General features: G+C 42.7%; 1 protein-coding gene across 1 annotated transcript; it reads left to right on the forward strand.

The window, feature by feature from the left end:
• The first annotated feature begins 1,152 nt into the window (after positions 1 to 1,152).
• On the forward strand, positions 1,153 to 13,629 carry flz (transmembrane serine protease filzig). Its single transcript, XM_012494908.3, has 8 exons — positions 1,153 to 1,841; positions 6,673 to 6,760; positions 9,008 to 11,538; positions 11,596 to 12,034; positions 12,104 to 12,290; positions 12,367 to 12,632; positions 12,704 to 12,858; positions 12,929 to 13,629. The coding sequence occupies exons 2-8, from the start codon at positions 6,673 to 6,675 to the stop codon at positions 13,088 to 13,090; spliced, it is 3,828 nt and encodes a 1,275-aa protein (XP_012350362.1). The 5' UTR covers positions 1,153 to 1,841; the 3' UTR covers positions 13,091 to 13,629.
• Positions 13,630 to 15,080: the final 1,451 nt, after the last annotated feature.

The raw sequence follows: 15,080 nt of genomic DNA on the forward strand, positions 1-15,080 counted from the left end.
ACGGATGAATTTATCAATACCATTCGATCGTATTCGATACCAAACGGATATTATCCGCAATTAATTCAATATTGAAATTTATTTAATTCCAATATTTAACTACACCGTGATTCACTACACCGATCGAAGATACTGAATGGAAATTTCGAATCAATTTAATCAACAAAATCCAATAATTCTTATGAAAGTTGTTTTGTGTAGTAATTCATTTAAAATTATTACCATCGCATTAATCAGCAAATGGATATAAAAGAAGTTCGTTTCCTTTTGCCAAACGACTTGCAAGAGAAATCGTCTATTTACCAGATATGTTTAAACAAAGGAAACCAGTTACTTAAATATTCTCCTTTATAAACTTGGTTATATTCAGCGGCTCCGTCCCATAATTTTTACCCGTACAGGATTTAAATTCTTCGAGAATTTACCTATCAAGAGATCAATCACCTTCTTGTCAACTCCCCCTGTCAATGGGATGAACTTTCGAAACATCGCACCCTCGTCCTCGAAACTTTGCGAGTTATAAATAACTCCTTTCTGCCATGAATGGATAAAACGTGTCTCAAAATTTTCCATCAACCAATACAATCGAACTACAATATCACTATCCTTCCCTTAATCGATTCTTCCCTTAAGCTCTCTCGATATTCTCTCGCGCTTTCCTCGCGTTCGTCGCCATTCCTCCCCCTTTTCTTCGCTTCCCTCTTTTCAGACCGATCTAACTATGAATTAAGCGGACAAGCGGAGGCTGAATGCATCGCGACGCGTTTCCTGAATGGACAGATAGAAGCGACGACGATCCCGATGAGTAGGACAGTGTGTCGCTGTCGTGCGCGCGTTGGGCCCTCGTTCTTCTCCACGTGACCTGGTCACTGGCCCACTTCGATTTCTCCTCGTTCCCTCTCTTTCTCTCTCTCTCTCTCTCCTTCCTCCTCCCCTTCCTTCTCCCCGATGACGCCCGATGCTCGCCACCGCTTCTTCTTCGTACGCCTTCGAACGTACGACCCCCCTCCCTGCCCCCACTTCTTCGATCGTCGCGATCGGCCGGTCCTCCCGGCCACCACGTTGCCTCCACCATAATCGACCTCCACCACTTCTTCTCCTGTTCTTCTCCTCGACCACCACCACGATCCCTGTTCCAAGGCGCCGCTTATGACTTAGCCATGCGATTCCAGCACATGCCGTGGCACGAGGTACAACAAGCAGACAGCCACCATCCACTTGACTAACCGGATGGGCGAACGGTGCGCGGAAGAGATCGGCATTAGAGATCGCGTGAAAAGTTCAATCGAACAGGTTTGCCGGTTGTAGCCTCCGTGTGTCATTGACTACCACCGTCCACTACTGTCCACCCCGATTCCGACACGCCTGCATTTCCACAGATTTCCACAGATCGGATGCCAACCGGCAAACGTTTCCAATTTAACAAGTTAATCGTTAATCGAAGGTGTATCGTGGATTGGATTCGCCTGTTAGATATCAGTGCATGTCGATCCTGACGGAAAATTCGCCTTCTCTCTCTGTCTCTCTCTCTGTCTCTCCCCCTCTCTCTCTCTATCTGTCCGTCTGTCTGTCTATGTAGCAGACGTTCGGGTATACGTATTCGTATAAGGCGCGAAACGGGGAAAGGGAAGTGGAGGAAGTTGTGTGACCAAGTGCGGAAAAATCGGGGTGAGAAGGTGTGAACTTGGCGAAGGAAACGTTCGTGTGACGTGAGAGAGAAAGGGTCGTGTTTTCTTCTTTTGGAGAACGACCGACGAGGGGCTTGTGTCGAGGATTTAAGGCAACGTTATGAGACGAGTCTGACGAATCGACGAACGTATCACGGTTAATACGTTAATACGGTAAGTGTTGCTCGTTAAAAATCGGAGTTCTCGGTCAAACATTCTTGACAACAATTTCTTGAGTAAATTCGTTTCAATATTACACACTTATGCACACATCGATATACATATATATATATATATCGATTTATAAATTTTAACAAAGCGCTCAAATGATCGAGATCGCAATGAGATTGATCTTGGACGAATTTTAAATTCGGTTAATTTTATTCGATCGATCCACTTTACGCTATCTCGATCTTCGTTCACTTCGGACGGTGACACTTTGCTGCGTGCTTTCCGTTCCACGTCGATCGAGTGGAAACAATGCGATAAATATTAATGTAGAAAGTAGTTTGATAGTAGCAAGGACCAAGAAAAATATCGGTCAATCCGAATCGTAGGATCGTTTATCGGAACCAGGACGTGATCAGGAATCAAGTACGATCGTACACAAGGTAACCTGACCGTGGAGGCAGGAGAAAGCTGGGTTTCCGACTTTGGCCCGTAGTAAACGGGGCGATATACATAGAAGATCATTTGGCATGCTCCGCTGCTTCACCGCATCCTTATTCCTCCATTTTTTTTCCCCTCTCTTTTCTTCCGATCTTCCATTCTCGGTGATCTCATCCACGCGTCGTTACCTACACGTTGTACCTCTTTAAAATCCCATTTCTCGAGATTAAACAACCGAGTCAAACGCGCAATTATATTTTTGAACGAGCATCCAACGCTTCAACTCTCTCACGATCGCGTTATTATTATCGTTAAAATTTCCACACTATCATTATCCACAACTTTGTTTCTTCGATTCTGGACATCTATTCCCAAATTTCGACACGATTCGATAAATTTCTTCGTTTCTTCGATCGAAAATCAACGCTGGAAAAATGTGTCGCGTAGAGTTTGACGACCCAGAGAGTTAAAGATAGATAGATTTCGAGCAGAAGCGATGTTCGAGACAACTCCGTTCATCTCTTATCGTTCCATATTTCCAACGTTCGATCGAACGTCCGCGCGCGAAACTTTGGAAGGAAGAGACTTTGGGAACAAGATGGGAATAAGATTCCTCGCGTTGACCCCGAGCGGCGTCTGGCACATAGCTTCGACTAGTATAAGCGCGCAGCTGCGTGTGCGTAGCTAAGTTAGGTATGCCACACAACCGGGTAGTGGTAAGTTGGTAACGGTTGTCAGCCGGCTCGTGTCACTCTTTCCAATCTTAGTCGTTGATTTGTACGTTTAACGTTGATTCGCTCCTCATTCCAAACGGAGCAACGAATCCGGATCGAAATGTTTCGCGATTGACAAGCGCTGCACCGAATAAACGGCACGTTGCTCGATTGTTGCATGCGCGTTGATACAGAAGATCTAAATTGCACGGATAATGCAAAATAACAGAGCAAAAGCGTAGACTCGTGACAAGTTGCGTGTAACGTAATTTAACGCGCTTATTATTTTCCCCGTAATTATTAGTTTATCAAGGAAGTACGACTTTGTAATGATCGACTTCTGTCAGCGTGACTAACGTAGATTAGCCGGGTTGGCGTGTTTGTTCTCGTTGCTCTTGCCGCCCTACATTCGAGGGTTCCGCTTTTCGGGGCCCTCTTAAAATGCAGACGGTGCACTGTCCCTTTCGAAGTTGTTCAAAGCGAACACCTTTATTTCGGCATGCACAATGGGAAGAAAGTGGTCGTGGAATAATTTCTTCCCACTCCGATTTATAGCGCCGTCGTCGTTTACGTCGATTGCTCCACCCCGCTTCCTTTCCATTATTTTTTTACATTTCCGATACGAAATGTAATAATTCATCGCTTTCCCTTTCGACAATTCGTAGCGAGATAGGCGAGTATAAGCGATCGCTCGAGTCGAACCGGTGCGGAGGCACGGTGATCGGTTTTGCACGAACGATCAAGGTGATGCGACACCTCGGTGAAAGCGCATCTTGTATCATTTTTTCAAAATATCCATTTTCGAGGAACGAACCTTATCCCGCTCATCATTGCAACTGCATCGATTTTAATTTGAAACGAATCGTTTCATCGCACGATCTTTGTGCTCGATCGAGATTAAAACGTAAACAGATAACAAACAATGATAAATAAACGACAATGGATTGGATAATTGGTTTCGTATAATAGCAAAGACACGGTGCGATCGATCGTCGAAACGATCGTAAATCGTAGATCCGACTCGAAGCAGAGAAAGAACGTGGAAGAGGGCGAGAACGACGACGATGACGATGAAATTTCTCGGTTGGTCGACGAGGGCAAGCCAATCGGGTCACCCAGATCCAATAATGAAGAAGAGTCGAACTGAGCTTTCTCCCAAGTTTACGCGTGCGCGCAGAATCCTATGCATACCTGTAGTCACGCACTCGTGTGTTTCGGTAGGAAGAACTTCTTCCTCGCATACTGACGAACGGCCAACGAACGGCGAAGAATTTTCGAGGCACTCGGAGAGTCAACTCTTTTATCCCGCGCGAGGAGATCGTGTCCGGATCTTCGTGCGCATACAGGGTGCCCTCCTCTTCTCGTACACGCCGTCCAGGAGGCGATCCTTCTCGGACGAGAGATCAATTTGAACGTATTCTACCCGGATGTGCGGTTGAAATTTGTATAGGATTGTTCTTTGCATTTGTTGAAAGTTTGTCGAGCAGGTTTCGAGCGGCGTTTCAACCGCGTTTAAAGGAAATGCATGATTTTCCATTGAAGTAACGGTGACCTGTCCTTTTGCAGGATTGCACGTGTGTGTAAAATTTTACGCGAAATCGAGCTTCGAACTATAATTTATCGCAACACTCGTTTCATTCATCCGTGTTATAAAATTCGTCTCGCCTTTTAATTTCTTCTCTGCCGCGTATGCAAAAATTGTATTGGACGATTGGTCACGTGAAATTGATGACTATGACGCACAAGTAACAAGTAAAAGTCTCGTTAAATCTATCGCTCGTCTCTCTTTAGTCGAGATTCTTTTTTTCCTTTTTTTTTTTTCTTTCTTTCCTTTAACCAACCGACTGTTAACCAACTGTTAACCACTATGCAGGAATGAAAAGATCGTTAACGATAATTACCCTCATCTCCTTCTTCCCTCTGTTTTTGTCGCGATCGAAATTACTTGAAACCGAAGCCCGAGAAACGGAACGATTCGAAGGAAAGTGACTTCCGCGTATTTACACGCGTAGCACGCGGCTCGTCGCTTGCATAGCGCGACCAACGAAAGGGAATTATTGTCAAGCGTTATCAACTTGAAATCCTCCTCTGGATGCGTACGAACGCACACCGTGAAATTATTCACGGTATCTCATAATACCGTCGATGTAATCGATTTTGCACACAAGTCGAAACGATACTTTCTCCCTGCGATCACGGTATCGGAACCGGTGCAGGGTTCACACGGACGGTCCTAAATACCAGAAAAGGTTGAACTTTCTACATACTTTTGCATGACGTTTGTGATTACCGGCCGATAGAAAACGAATTTCCAATGAATTGTCGCGGTTCCCGCATGCATATATATATATATGTATATATATATATGTATATATAGTTAAGCGTTGCGTGCGTGTAATGACATTCCGGAACAGAGGAAAAAGAAAGAAAAAAAAAAAAGAAGTCAATGGATAACACGAGGAATTGATAATTTCTAGTACCGGTATCTTCCTCCACTCTTGAATTTCTCCGTTCCTCTGTTGCTCTATTCTCGAAGAAGAAACGCATTGACGTGTTAAAAAGGAAGAAAAAAAAATACGTAGACTGTTGACTCCAACTTTTTTAACTCCAACTCCGTTTGTTCATTCGAAAATCTTGGAAACGTCGTATAATAGGAAAACGCGTCGATCGATTTTCTACGAATGACGATGATCGAACGGTTAAATTACACGCACAGAGGATCGAATTTAATTTAATTCTTAAGAAGGTCAGAGGAAGGAGGAAGAGAATAGGACGGTGAGGGGGAATTGGTAACTAGGTTACCGGTGAAGCAACAACGTTCGAGCAATCGGTTCGTTCGTTCGCTCTCTTCGTCTTTCTCACGGCCTCCTTTCTTTCCTCTCTTTCCTCGAATCGACGCCGAGATCGACGCGAGAGCGATGGTCGCCTCTGCCTCCTTTCTTCGCTCTTCTTCTTCTTCTTCTTCTTCTTCGTCATCATCGCCGCGTTCCCCGCTTCTCTGTTTAGCATCACCAGCAGCCGTAGAGATACGTAGAGGGAACACTGACTCTGAACCGACTGACTGTATAACGGGATTTCGGGACACGAAGGGATACCGTGTGTGCTCACCTTCGAGACACGCACGTGAGCGTGTAAATCTCGGAAAGTATCGTGAGATGAGGAAAACCGAGAAGATCCCGGAGCGATGATATATAAAATCCTGAACCCTTGAATCATTTCTTTGAATCTCGATCCTATCTTTGCTTGTCCCACCACAATCCGCTCCTCTAATTGTCTCTCGTTAAGGAAGAAAATGATCTCGTTCTTCTTCTTCTTCTTCTTATTGTCGTTTCGAATACGTCCGCCATTCGTGAAAAAATAACGCCGCTTGTTAAATTCCGTTTTCAAGATTTTTTTTTCATTTATTCTTATTAATGGATTAACAAAAACCGAACGAAGGAAAGGTGAGTGGCAAATTAAAATTGGGTATAAATTCGTTTATAACGCGTGGCTTTTGCGACGCACGCACGGTACTAATTTCTTGTACCGTTACGAAAGGCTGGTATATGTGTAATGCAAGTTGATTTAAAAATAACGATTAATTGTTATCTCTATATTCTTACTTATTAGAAATATTATAAAATCGTTTCCCCTAATTGCCGAACAAATTGTTTGATAATTTTCACGCGTCCTTTTTGTTACAGATGGCTGTCGGGAAGAGTATCCATTTATTACTCGTCATCCTTTCTTCAATGTCCGTCATTTCACGCTCTTACGTGCCCGAAGCCACAGGTAACAATTACATTATGTAACGAGAAACTAGGTGTAAATCACACGACTAATGAATACCGATACATGGATGGACGAATAGATCGTCATCTCTCTGTCTTCGGTTCACGGCTGCACACCATCGCGTGTAACTTCCGTAAATAAGTTCAACAAATTGCACGGCTCGACCGAATTCTTTTCCCTTCCCGCATCTTGATCAGAAGCGATAAATATCAATTGATCGCGGGGAAAGTTGGCAGGAAATTTTCCACAACTAATTTTCGCGACCCCGCGTAAAACGTTTATTTTCCCGTGGTGCATCTCGTATCTCGACCGTAGAGGCGAGGAAAATGTCAATGAGAAAGTTTCGATCGCGTGGAATCCCATAATCTTCTATCCACTCGACTCGGTTCACCGCATTGTTACACGCGTTCGTTTTAACCGATAACACGGTGGCTCCTCGATTCTCTTTTACACCAGTAATTGCATGCGTCAACCCGATAAAACAAACGCACTTCTTCCCACGCGCGTCTTCCCTCTCCAACCTCTAAGTTATTCATAGAATTTTTTTTAATCGCACCCATATTATCAATTAATACCTGCGAGTTTCGAATATGATCCGTTCGTATACACGTGGGTTCGTGACTTTTTTACCAATCGAGCACGTACCAACATTGACACCAAATTCCACTTACATACTCACTTCCTTTTCGAAAGTCGTGAATTCCACGAGACGCGTATTTACAGCGGTGTGTGCGTATCTCATTCTAGATGCACGTTGTTCCCAATAATTTCGACGGAAATTTCGAGCATCGGTATAAAGTATCACGCATATTGTATCACCCCCCTCATTTACATTCAGGAATATTTTAAAACGAGAGCATGATGGTCGTTTCGTAGCGCATGGCTCGTGTATCGATAACGCGTGCTATCTCGAGCAATAGCCGAGCACAAGAGTGGAAACAGGTTTAACGAAGAAGAAGGGAAGAAGAGAAAAATTTCGATCGATTTTCTCGACGAAGAAAAGATTACTGAATTCCGTTATCGATCGATATTTATTTCACGCAAGATCCTTATCACTTTCTCATTTCCATTTTCTCGTCCAGGAAATCACGTAATCGTATTTATTCTGCTTAAATGGTGCGCTACCTCTATTATTAGCCACTGTTTAAGATAACCAAGATTAGGTAATTGATATTACAATCGGATTCGATGTTATGCTATTAATTAAAATTTCTAATTACGCGCGCTACAATAAGCAACGCGATAGAAATAATAATTGTGCAATTAGAACAACAAAATTTCAAAATACTTTTAATTGTATTTCACGAAAGATTATTACGGTTCCGCGTAATAGCGGATTATTCAACCTCAATTGAGCTTAATTAATTGCAACTTATTCTCTCGTGGATAAAAATAACCACGTATAACGCTTCAATATTCCGAATAAATAAATAAGAAAGATGAATCTAACGATGATTGATAAGATAGATTTGAAAAATATTCGCGTTCGCATCGCTCGACGCGTGACACAGTTCGACGAGCGAAACGAAAGTCCGTGAACGAAATAAAATAAAATAAAGGAGAGAAAAAAAAAAAAAAAAAAAAAAAGAAAAGAAAAGAAAAATCTGGAACGCTGGAAGAATCCTGACAAGCTCTACTCGAACGATTCACGGAGTAGGTCATTATATTGACGGTATGCAGGCATATAAGGAGGCACGTGCAAAGCCTACATGCTTGCTCGCCTATGGCTTAGTCACCTGAGCATAACCGATCACACTAAATACTAACTTTTACAAATATAAACGCATATAAAGAGATGCTTTAAAACTGTAATTCTTATCTGTCGAATCGTAAACTTTCCTATTCCACGAATTTCCATTATTAAAATTGGAATGTACTTCGGATTTACCTAAAGAAAAGAAAGAAAGAAAAGAAAGAAAAACGAAACGAAACAAAATTAATTTGCGACAAACGTAAAAAATTCAAATTCAACAACGGCCCGTAAAAATTGGAACGCAACAATTTGAGACAAGTCGTTCCCCTGATTTGCATGTCTGTACGATTAAATTCCGAATACCAAACGAGTCGAGTTAGTTTCGTTTTCACCTCGTTTATCGTGAACCGTTGTAGGCTCGGCGACTAATTGCGGCAGCACGAAGCACGACGATTGGAATAATAAAATCTCGCCCTGTTTTCGCGAACCGCTATCGCGCGAGGAAAAGAAAAATCGAAATAGAATTACGATTAACGATTAATTTGTTCGTACAGGTAGGAGATTGTTCGGCGGGTATAGAATAGTGCCGAAAGCGTGTCAACCGACGATGCCATCCCGGGTGAGGCCAAACGAGCCAGCGATATGCATGTTCAATTACGAATGCTCGCGACGAAATGGACAAGTGGTCGGCGCTTGTATGGACGGTTTCCTTTTTGGCGCATGCTGCCAACTGCCGTCGAAAACTTTGACCGGAGGCAACGTGGAGGACACGGTTCCGGGCACCGATGAAATATTCAACGTGCACGAAATCGATCACGTCCCGGATATTCCAATCTTGTTAAATTCGGACGGGACGCCGCTCGGGATGACGGTGTCCCAGGACACCAACACCGTCAAGATGGATATTCATCACGCGTCCACTCAAATGGAGAAAAATCAAGGAATCACGTACACTAAAATTTCAACGTTCGACGCCCCTTCGACCACCACGAAATCGATATCCGGAGTGCAGATCCAAGATAGCGTTGAAAACGCGGAGAAACCGCAATTACCCGCGCAACCAGACGTAACCCATCTCGAAGAAGATTTTCCGGCTCTGCTGGGTCAGCAGAACATCTTGGACGATCTGGGTCTTCCGGGATTGTTGACTCATTCCGGCTCGAATAACAACAAAATACAGAATCACCAGAACAATCCTGTTATTAATCCGGTTACCACGTTACTAAGCCCGGATCAGATACTTCAGATAGCCGATCCGGTCGACCAACTTCCGGCCCTGTTTTCCCAAGGGTTGGGCCAAAACCTCAATCACACCTCGCCCGACACGATATTGTTGAACGAGAACGGAACCATGTTAAACGAGACAAACAATCCCGACGATTTGTTCAAACCTAACGCGGTCGAGTCGACCGTGGAGGAGAAGAAAGTGACGGAAACTTTGAGCACCACTCAGAGGCCGAGAGTGACCGAAAGTGTGTCGTATACGGAAATTAAGAGGCCTTTGCACGACACCACTCATCACATCGGTGCATCGACCACGCAGTGGATTAAATTCTCCGATCAATCTCCGTCTTCCATGCACGAGGTGCACGCATCCACGGGCGATCAAACGTTGGGCACGTCGTCGATGACGAAATTGCCGGTCACCCAATTGTACGCCAACACGCAAAGGCTCACGACCGCTTCCCTCCCTCAGGAGACGGCGATCGATAACTTCGAAAAGGTGAGCACGCTGAAAGAAAGGGTATCGATCAAGGACGTGGAGGCTGATGAACCGATCAATAAAATAACCACTACACCGATGACAGTTCTAGCCGACAAAAAGAACGAATTAGTGAGAGTACCGACGATTACTTACGATGCACCGTCTGGCAATAAAAAGGACGATATGATAGATAAGGAGGAAATAGCGATTAATCACATAATCTCCATTCTGAACGACACGAAACCGGGTACGGGTACAACGATTCAAACACCGAATTCGTCTATTAATAAATGGGTCAGCATCGACGAAACTTCGAAACCGTCGTTGGTTCGAATCTCCACGAAATCCCCCTTCGTTCCCCAACCCACCACCGCCGAATCTTTCCCTTACACCTTCTATAAACCGGGACAATCGTCAAATTATTACAGCTACGAAACGGCGGATACAACTCACGCTTCGTATTCGACCTCCAACGCGTATTCCTCGAGGCCGTCCACTCAATCGGTTTTCACCAGCGTCCCGACTTCCGATTATTCCGTGAAAGTAACCACGACGAATCCACCCGCGCCGACAGTCATTGTCCTAGGACCCTTAGGCACGGAATTCACCACGGAGACGACCCAGAAAACGGTGACGAGGAAGCCGGTGGCGGAGAGCGTTGGATCCACCACGATTTTCAGGCCCGCGATCGAATCGACGAGACCGGGTCCCCTTACCACGAAAAAGCCCGGTGTTTCCACAACTATAACTCACAACATCAGCACAGTTATCTCGAATGTCGCCACCAACAACGTGGTCTCGACCAGTTTCTTCAGCGTGAACGTGAAAGATGGCACTACCTCTGAGCCAATGGTGGACAGCAGTTACAATACGAAATCTACAACCTCCCAGACCGAAGCCGAGACAAATTCGGAGAGGCTGTCGACGAAACGACCCACGATTTGGACTACCTTTTCTACGTGGTCCAACAAACCGAGTTTCCATCCGAGACCATCCACTCCTCCGAGCATAGTTTTCACCGACGAGGAGAACGTAGGAGAGCCTGTTCACACAGTCGTGTTCAAAGATCCTATCGTTTCGACCGAGATGTATCCCAGACCAACCACCGCTCTGCCACACTGCGACGAAGAGACAGCTGCACCCGACGATCTGATCAATTTCCCCCCAGTTCGAAATCCGAATCTCAATATTTCGATTCCGATCTCGCAACAGGAAAAGCCAACCATCGTCGAAACCTTCAACAACACGGGTTATCCAGACATCGAGATATTAAGTGAAAACGATATTCCAACACCAACCTTCATCGAGGACGACGTACTCACCAACAAAGTGGACACGTTCGTGAACAAGATCATGCAATCGTTGCAAGACAACTTCCAGGTAATCGCTCGCTCAATTTTTCATTCCAACAGTCAAGTCATAATAACTTTGCTTTAGGATCTGAAGGACATCGTGTACAACCGCGTCAACGCGACATCGGCTCCACCGCCTACGAAGAGGCCTGTCACCACCACGAAGAAGCCATCGCGAAAGCCAATCACCACGACCAAACCTTCGTACGTCACGACGAAGAAACCGGCGACCACCAAGAGGCCGTCGATCAATCGCCCGACTACTTTGAAACCTTCGATATCATCCGAGAAACCAGCTCGTCCTTCGAAACCGACTACCCTGAAACCGAAACCAACCACCGTGTTTAGTGCGACCACGAAGAAACCCCAGATTACAACGAAACGTCCGAGGCCAACCAAGAGGCCCGCTACAACGTTGGCAACGAGTACGGAAGTGGCATTCGTAGAGGAAGAGATTAGTACTTCCGGCGCAGTCGAAACTACCACGAGTCCCCAGGTCGCTTCATCGAACGACTTTCGTTCTCGTAAGTTCTTTCGCGATTGACTTCGATCGTGGATAGTTCTTTCTCACTGATCCGTACGGAATTTCACAGAATGTGGGATAAGACCTTTGGTCAAATCTGGGAGAATCGTCGGTGGTAAAGCGGCGACTTTCGGCGAATGGCCGTGGCAAGTTTTAGTTCGAGAGGCCACTTGGTTGGGTCTCTTTACCAAAAATAAATGTGGCGGTGTTCTTATTACAGACAAGTACGTCATCACTGCTGCCCACTGTCAACCAGGGTAAGTGACTCGATATTTTTCAATATTTCTTGAACGAAGCACCATTTGTATCATCCTGATAAATGATTGTCGTCAGATTTTTGGCAACTTTGGTCGCCGTTTTTGGAGAATTCGATTTGTCTGGTGAATTGGAAGCAAAGCGAAGCATGACGAGGAATGTTCGCCGAGTAATCGTCAACAGGGGTTACAATCCAACTACGTTCGAGAGTGATCTGGCTCTATTGGAACTGGAATCACCGGTACAATTTGACGTTCATATCATCCCAATTTGTATGCCCGATGATGGTATAGATTTCACTGGTAGAATGGCTACTGTGACTGGCTGGGGACGATTGAAGTATAGTCAGTATCACTTTTCTTCGTATTGTACTTCATTTTTAAGCGACGCCCCTATAAGTAATATTAATTTGCAGACGGTGGTGTACCCTCTGTTCTACAAGAAGTTCAAGTGCCTATAATTAAGAATTCTGTATGTCAAGAAATGTTCCAGACGGCTGGACATTCTAAATTAATTCTCGACAGCTTCCTCTGCGCGGGTTATGCCAATGGACAAAAAGATTCTTGCGAGGTATTTTCATTTCTTTTCCTCTCGTGAATTTGAGAATTATTCGTTATCTTATTTTTGTTTAATTGTACAGGGTGACAGTGGCGGTCCATTAGTAATGCAACGACCAGACGGAAGATGGTTCTTAGTAGGCACGGTATCGCATGGAATAACATGTGCTGCACCTTATCTTCCAGGTGTATACATGAGGACAACATATTTCAAACCTTGGTTACAAAGTATCACTGGGGTCTGAAAGACAGAAAATAGTGTATTTCCTGGACAAGGTGACAGGCACCGATGATTACGTGCCACTTGTATAAATGTACAAAGGAAGAATTAATTTATTTCCTTCGAAATAGATTGAAGTATATCGTCCAATTGATTAAAAGGACTAAACGAACATGAATACGTTTCGTATACTATTTCCTCGTTTAAATAATAATTTTTCTTTGCGTCACCTGATTATCGTTCTTCTTTTTCTTTTTTTTTCTTTTTTTTGTTAACAAGTAGATACTTGTTAGAGAACAAATCAAAATAAATTTTCTTGTCTATCTCGATTGTTTAAATTTTGAAATAATATTACAATCGATTATTGGCAAATGTTTCGAGATGTTTTATTAACAGTATACGAAAATTCACCACCGTGTATTTATGTGCATCCAATATTGAACGTATTGCGTGTTATGTATTGTATATACGTGAGTACGTATTACACGTACTATATGTATACAGTTACGAAGTGTGTTATTTATTCGTTGTTAGCTGTTATTTATTAAACTCATTTTTATACGAGATAATAACTATTTCTTTTTATCCTTTTATCACGCACCAATAAAAATACACATTTACCTGAAAAGAAGAATAAGAATTAGAAAAAGAATAAGAATAAGAGTATATAAAAGTATATGAAATAAAAATTACAGATAATCAACGAGAAGTTTGTAAAAACTTATTTTTAAGAAGCTTCGAACGAACTTGTAATGATTAGCGACTTATTCGTGTTGATATAAACTTGCAAAGGTTTAATTGTGGAAATTTCTTGGAAATTCAGAATTTTATATTACGTTGCGCTAGCACGCAACAATCAAGATTTAATGTACGTAATATTTCTATCTGGAAAAAATATTTAAACGAACATTTTATAATTAATCCGAACATGCGCAAATGATTAAACTACAGTAACTTGATAAAGAGTAAAAATAAAAATGATTAATCAAGGACGATTATTATTGTATTACGTGTATGTATATCTAATTTCCAAATCCAACTTTTATAAATCTTGATCTTAGATGTTCTCTATAAAAAAGGTCTATGCAGAACACATAGACCTTGTTGTTGCATGTTATAAATAGTTGTTACACATGCAACGTAAATTACATACTTTGGCATTTTCACAGACAGACGGTCGTGTATTGGTACACTTAGATACGATAAGTCCTCAGGAATACGTTAGGAGTACTTGAACCGTGATCTGCAAACATAAACGCGATTCACATAAAATCAAAATTTTCTTTCTAGGGAAAAGTATTTTCTCAGAAGAGAAATTTTTTATTCGTTTTTTTTTTTTTTTTTTCTTTGCGTTGCCGTTCAATTATAAAACGAGAGGAAATTTTCTTTATCGAAAAAGAAAAAAGAAAACGCGCGAAGTAAAAATAAAGTGACACTATATTACGTTGTTTTACTCAAGTTAAGTGCATCCTCTTTATTTTTACTTATATAAGTATTATTCACGAGCCAGCTAGGAAACGAATATATAGAGCAGGATCGACCGCCCTGTGGAAGAACATCAGGACATCCCGGATCAATACGACCAACAGAGATGAAAACAATGACATTCAGGTTGAATGACGAAGAAAGAGCTACACACCCACGTGAAAGTGTGCTCAACGAATGGCGCTGCTGTATCCTGAAACGAGATATAATTTTCACGGAAATTTTTATTTTCTTTTAAACGGATAATTATGAAATACTTTATAAAATATATCATAATTGTACGTGAAAATTTTCCACATTAAATCTTTTCTTTCAAGATGAATTTGTAAAAATATTTTCTATTCACTTCATATACATATCATATTTTCCCCGGGATATTTGCAAGTACAATACGCGATTGTTAATTAAATTGAAATTGCATTTACGAGGCAAACAAAATTTTCCAGGAAAATTTCCAGGGTAAACACGTAGAGAATAGTTCTGCCATTGATTTCACATTTTCGTTCTCACAATTCGCAAAGAATAAACTT

The sequence above is a fragment of the Apis florea genome, unplaced genomic scaffold (genome assembly GCF_048593485.1).
Source record: "Apis florea isolate Af1SG1 unplaced genomic scaffold, ASM4859348v1 contig_3587_pilon, whole genome shotgun sequence".
NCBI classification, from domain to species: Eukaryota; Metazoa; Arthropoda; class Insecta; order Hymenoptera; family Apidae; genus Apis; species Apis florea.

Bases quoted from the DNA above. Each gene is read 5' to 3' on its own strand.
- flz (XM_012494908.3), top strand. From the start codon at position 6,673: ATGGCTGTCGGGAAGAGTATCCATTTATTACTCGTCATCCTTTCTTCA. The intron at 6,761-9,007 runs GTAACAATTACA...TTGTTCGTACAG, and splicing joins TTACGTGCCCGAAGCCACAG to GTAGGAGATTGTTCGGCGGG. The intron at 11,539-11,595 runs GTAATCGCTCGC...ACTTTGCTTTAG, and splicing joins CGTTGCAAGACAACTTCCAG to GATCTGAAGGACATCGTGTA.